Here is a 6,000-nt window from a genome sequence, read left to right on the forward strand (position 1 = left end):
TCCATTCAGAAGAAAAAAGCCTGAGCATTTTAAGATGAAAATAGTAAAACATAATTAAAAGAAAAATTAATGTTGTCCACACTCTCAAATTTTAACTTAAAAATCAAAACAACTTATTTAAGAGTATTTTTTTAATTCCAAATGACTAATGGCTTTAATTAAAGTTAGTCCTTCTTAAAATAAATTAGACTCAGTTAGAATTTTGACTGATGTGTAATAGGCTCTTATATACCTTTTACTTGAATGAAAATGCAGCATTTTTCTAGTTATACGAATTTTGAAAAGCATAATCATTTGAAGAAATAATTGTTAAATAAACAATTCTTATTTCTTAATTAGAATTTTCAAAGTTAACACCATTTTTGAGAAGCACTGTTTCCTTCTAGATAACTCTATTTCAGTTGATTTTTACCTTTCAACTGTCTTAAGTACTGGATATTTTTATTTAATATTTAAAAGAGGAGAACTTGTACAAATTTTTGCCATGAATAGAAATTTCATTTACTAGACCATTTAGTGAAATAGTATAGTATTTAATAGCCTAGGGATCTTAGCTTCTTATATCTGTGCACAGAACTTTATTTTCCAAATAGATTACTCTTATGCTTAGACTTGGACTTTAAAATTATAGGTAGTACTAGGTTTTTGTGGCTTCCTTAAGGCAATGCTTTATAAATTCACTCTTACTTTTCACAGCAAAAAATATGTTGATATCTATTGAAAATGAAGTATACGTCTTCACATTTATGTTTTAAACTAGCCTGCCTTTTTCTGTTTTTCTTAGGCCAATGGAAGCATTGTTGTGAAGAACTTATGAAAATTGAGATTATGTCACCACGGAAACCACCTTTGTTCTTGACAAAAGAGGCGACCTCAGTCTACCATGATATGAGTAAGTGGGGTTTGTCTTTTCTAAGCTGCAGGGTAACAAAAACAACATTGTCCATACTCAAGCAGCTTATTCTATTGACATAAAAATGCTAAAATTTTCAGGGCACAGTCAAAGTGAATGAAAAAAGACTATGATTATAGACTAAGGAACTCATGTTTAATAGATGAATTAATACAAAATTAATGAATACACATTTTTCATAGTTTGAATGCTTCAGATCAAACAAAATGTTAAGGCTTCAAAATGAATAAGGGTGCACTGAAAATAAATATTAGCTGAGTAGCTGATGAAAATTCTGAAAATGTAAACTTGCAGATTCTAAAATATAATCATGTTCTGTAATTTTTTCTGTATTTTATTAAATTTGTTTTAAAGAATGTTGATAAATGAATATTAATAAATGGAAGCTTTCATCTCTGGTCAAAAAACTGGTTAAGTTTAATACTTTGGAAAATTTTACATTTCTAGACTCATGAATATTCCATTTTCCCACACTTTGAAGGGTATTTATTTCTCTGTGGGATTGCCTGAGTGAACAGTGCTGTCAACAAACACAGGTCAACACTAAATTCTATTTTATTTTGCCACAATATGTACTTTATACACACTTTAAAATGTTAGATTAAACATGATACAACCAGTGATTCATTTAATACCAGTAATTCATTTAATAGACATTTATCTCTGTTCTTTTATTTTCTCCCAAGGAAAAATTCATCCAGCATCCTTATCACCAAACCTGGTATCAGGGCTTCACTCTGTTTCCTTGGGTTTCTGGTTTTGGAATTTTCCCCTATTAACAGACTTTGCTAGTCTACAGGAAAGGATGCTAATCCAGTTACACTTGTCCAAGTTTACATATCAGGCTTTTATAAAAAGGGAATCCACTCTTACCTAGATGTCAGAATAGATTTTAAATCCAAGAAAAGTTATTTAATAAATATTTAATCGATAGGATTGAAAAACCTAATGTAACTCCACTCCTTTGAAAACTGGCTTTTACTCATTTAATATTTGGAATATATTTGTGTGTGTGTGTGTGTGCAGTGCATAGTGAACAATCTTATTTTTTGGTTCTGTTGGTAGGGTTATTTTTAAACCAAAACCACTTGCTTATCCAATGTGTTTTTGATGACTGTTACAGATACTGGTTTAGAAAACAATAACTCAAAATGTACACAGCTTTTGAATTTTCCCCCATGTATTTTTTCTCAAAATTATTACAGGCATTGATTCACCTGTAAAACTTGAAAGTTTAACTGATGCAATACAAAAAAAACTTGAAGAGACAAATGGACAGTTTCTTATTAGTCAGCATGAAGAATCCTCACCACCTCTTTGGGCCAGCCTCTTTGATGATAATCATCAAGTGGTTATCCAGAAAAAGGTATTATCTCCTTCAAGCAAGCAGTTACATGATGGGAAAGGGAAAAAAAGACGTGCTCCCCTTCCTCCTTCTGATAAAGCTCCATTCAGCTTAAAAACCCAGAGCAACACAGATCAATTGGTTAAGGACAACTGGGAGAAAACAAGTGTGTCTTGGACCTCGCCTTTGGATACCAAATTATCAACCCTAATGCATCACTTACAGAAACCGATGGCTGCTCCTCGAAAACTTCTTCCTGCCAGGAAAAATCATTTAAATGATGGTGAACACATAGACACTAAAACCAATTTTGAAGCCAGGCCAGTGCCAGCTCCAAGGCAGAAATCTATCAAAGACATTTTGGACCCTAGATCATGGTTGCAGGCACAAGTGTAGAAGACCCTTAATGTATAAAGCATTTAACAAAATCTATAACTGTTAGGCTTAATTCACAAGCACTAGAGATATGGTAATATGTAATTATGTTGGTAAATATGATAGTGATTTACATCCATAATTAATAAGCTATTAGGTATTAAAAATGCTTTATAATGAAGAAATGGATTTCTCTTTTACTTCTGATCTTCAGAATATAAGTGATTTCCCTGGTAGAGTGCAAAAGGCAGTTTCTAGACAATATCCTACTTGTTGGAAGGGTTAATTTATTCCTAAATTAGTGCCAGCAGTGAGCAAGCACTAGGCAGAAGAAGGCATTAAAATTTCTTTGGGGAGAGACTGTCTAGTAATTTAAAATGTGTTAAATATGAGCCATATTCTCATTGTGAGAATTTTAATAGTAATGGAATGTTTCAAAAGTTTTATTCAAACCACAAATTGTAGAATCCACCCAAGAAAATTTCTTCTTAGCATTCTGGAATTCTCATCTAATGGTTCACTGGCTCTCATCTGTTGTTTAACTCACTAGTTAACTCACTGACCTTTCAAATTCCTGAGATGAATTTTGGAATATTAAATTCTTCATCTTTAAAGGGAATTTATAATGTGCTATTCAGAGTTGTTTCCTTGATGAGCCCTGAAATCCTGTTGACATCAACTCTTGTAAGTGAAGCATAACATTTATTAGTTTAGAGAAAAGGTAAATGAAATGTTCTTTTATTTCCATTTTTCTATGCATGGTGCTAATTTCCATTGTGACATTGGAATTTGGGGAAGTGAGTAGCTGATTAACACCTTAAAGTTCATTTAATACTTATTTAAAAAGCAGATGGCCGATTCAAAAATATCAGAAAAGTTGGCCATGATAATAATTTTCAGAATTAATCCTTTTAAAACATTTTAATTAAATTTCCTTTTTCTAGTAAGGGTTGATGTCTGCTATTGATATTATTCATTAAAAGTCATATTCTTACAACAATGACATCGGAATCATTTCCATAGGAGGTAATTTCCATAGCAACTAATCATAGTGACCCAAACAGGATTATGAAATCAAGTGAGGAATTAATAGCAAGAGGATGAATACCTTAAAGGAACAAAAATCCATTTTTTAAATAATAATACTTCTTGTAAACAAGAGCTGAACAGTTTTAAAAATCAAATCAGAATTTCCAAATAAAACAGTTTCCATAAGGTGTCAGCAACGGCACAAAAAATCTGAAATCACACTGAACCCTAAATGTCATTGCAAGAAATAAAAATATAAGAATTAAATTACTGCCCTGTGTTTAATCTCTGAAGATCTTTTTAAAGCTCACAAGAACTCTATTTGGATCAGAACTACATTATTACAAAGTAAAATGAACACTTGACAAAAAAGTAACATTAATTTAAATGGAGGCTTTCATTATTTTTAGATAGCAGTCTTTCTTCATTTATATGGAATGATGTAACTGCCCGGTTACTTTTGTGTTTGCGGGGGACTCCTAGTAAGAATTGCAACTCCAGGGAGTAATGACACAAAAGGTCTCTTGTGACCCGTGACACCAGGATAGACATAGTATTTGATGAGAAGGAAGCCCCATGTGCCTGCCTTAGAGGATTGTAGAGACAATCACATGCATGAAAACCTGCAAAGGTAGGATTAATTCGTTTTTTCTAATGAGAAGCCTCTCATAAATTCTGTTGTGGTTGCCAATTCAGTAAATGACGTATTAAAAATCTACAAGATATTATTGTTTGAATTTTTGTTTATTTTTTGAACCTCGCTGCTGTTTCTGACAGTGTTTGTGACTGTCATTGCCACTAAATTATTGAGCTAGAAGATGCTGCAGGCAAAATTGTTTCTGAAACTGGCATCTAAGCATTTTTTTTTTTTTTAGTTGAAGCCTTCCTTATAACAACCAGTGTTAAAACTTCCAAATTATATTCTTGTCATTTCCTCATGCCTATTATATCAAGAAGGATTTAAGGTGTACTGGAAAGAGAATTTTTTTTTTTTTTTTAAAGATTTTATTTATTTATTTGAGAGAGAGAGACTGAGAGAGAGAGAGAGCATGAGAGGGGGGAGGGTCGGGAGGGTCAGAGGGAGAAGCAGACTCCCTGCCAAGCAGGGAGCCCGATGCGGGACTCGATCCAGGGACTCCAGGATCATGACCTGAGCCGAAGGCAGTCGCTTAACCAACTGAGCCATCCAGGCGCCCCTGGAAAGAGAATTTATTCATAGAGAAACTACCTAGCAGTTGTGCCCTCAGTGGGATACTTTGAAAACAAGGCTGAGGTCCTTCCTCCTAGAAATATTTATGTGAAGCCTGACCAAGGACCACAGTTACTCAGGCTATTTCTGGGGGCCCATCTAGCTGTATGCTACAGAGACTTTGGGATCAGGCTGAAGGCTTCAGCTTCACTTCCTTTAGCGTGGTGTTCATTAAATGTTAGCTCACTTCCCCCAAAAGGTATAATACAAAGTCGGGGCTCCCTCCCTTCCTTCTTTCCCTCTTACTCCCTTCCTTCCTTCCTTCCTTCCACAGTTAAAAAAAAAATCTAAAAATACTTAGTTAAACACTTTGTCAAGGAGTTCATCAAAAGAAGTATTTGTTTTCTCATTTCCTAAACCGGAAGTTTATGACAGATAAAAATATGTCATGTAATAAAAGATGTTTCAGCTTTTTATGAGCTGCCTTTTCACATTCCTTGTTTGTCCTTTTAATTTGTTTCTTGATATATGAAGACTATAAACTTGAAAACAAAGAGTTAGCTCTCAGATCTTGATAATAATATTATAATTAGAGAAACAGAAAGAATAGATATTTTATGATATTATGATAATTCTGATGATCTGAAGATAATGTCTTAGAAAATTACATTTACATTTCAAGCTCTGGGACATAAATTACTTACAACAGCATTAAGATAGTATTATTTTTACTTGCTACAAAGTGGTGAGCTTTTTATTTAAACATCTTGCCAAGGACAAAGACGGCATTTTGTTATTATAAACACACACCTCCTAAGGTAAACACAGTCTTTCAGAATATCAAGTGTGCCAACTCTTGGGGAGTTTGGTTAAATCCTCCTTAACTGTCTGCAGTGCCCCCTGACTTCTTTTAAATGGATGTGCATGTATGTGGAAAACTAATTTCATTTATTATAAATGCCTTATCTTTACCCTTTAAGATCCTACTAAGTAAATTTTTCTGGTCCTGTTTATTAAAAATGGAAGCTGCCTTGTGTTAGAGACGATTCATATAAGGTAGGTTAAGCAGTCAAGTATTTCCATAGGCTTGTGTTCAGCACCTCAGTCACCTACTGAGAAGTTAATTAATTCAGTCCAAAATGAAATTAT

The 6,000-nt window shown here is 33.4% G+C and overlaps 1 protein-coding gene across 1 annotated transcript in view; it reads left to right on the top strand.

Annotated features, from left to right (window-relative positions):
• RTKN2 (rhotekin 2) overlaps positions 1-4,815 on the top strand; it is a 73,519-nt gene extending 68,704 nt beyond the window's left edge. Inside the window, exons 11-12 of the mRNA XM_036066737.2 lie at positions 785-892; positions 2,119-4,815. Coding sequence (XP_035922630.2) covers positions 785-892; positions 2,119-2,654 — 644 coding nt within the window. The 3' untranslated portion in view covers positions 2,655-4,815. The remainder of the gene's footprint in view (positions 1-784; positions 893-2,118) is intronic.
• Positions 4,816-6,000: the final 1,185 nt, after the last annotated feature.

The sequence above is a fragment of the Halichoerus grypus genome, chromosome 7, assembly GCF_964656455.1.
Source record: "Halichoerus grypus chromosome 7, mHalGry1.hap1.1, whole genome shotgun sequence".
Taxonomy (NCBI): Eukaryota; Metazoa; Chordata; class Mammalia; order Carnivora; family Phocidae; genus Halichoerus; species Halichoerus grypus.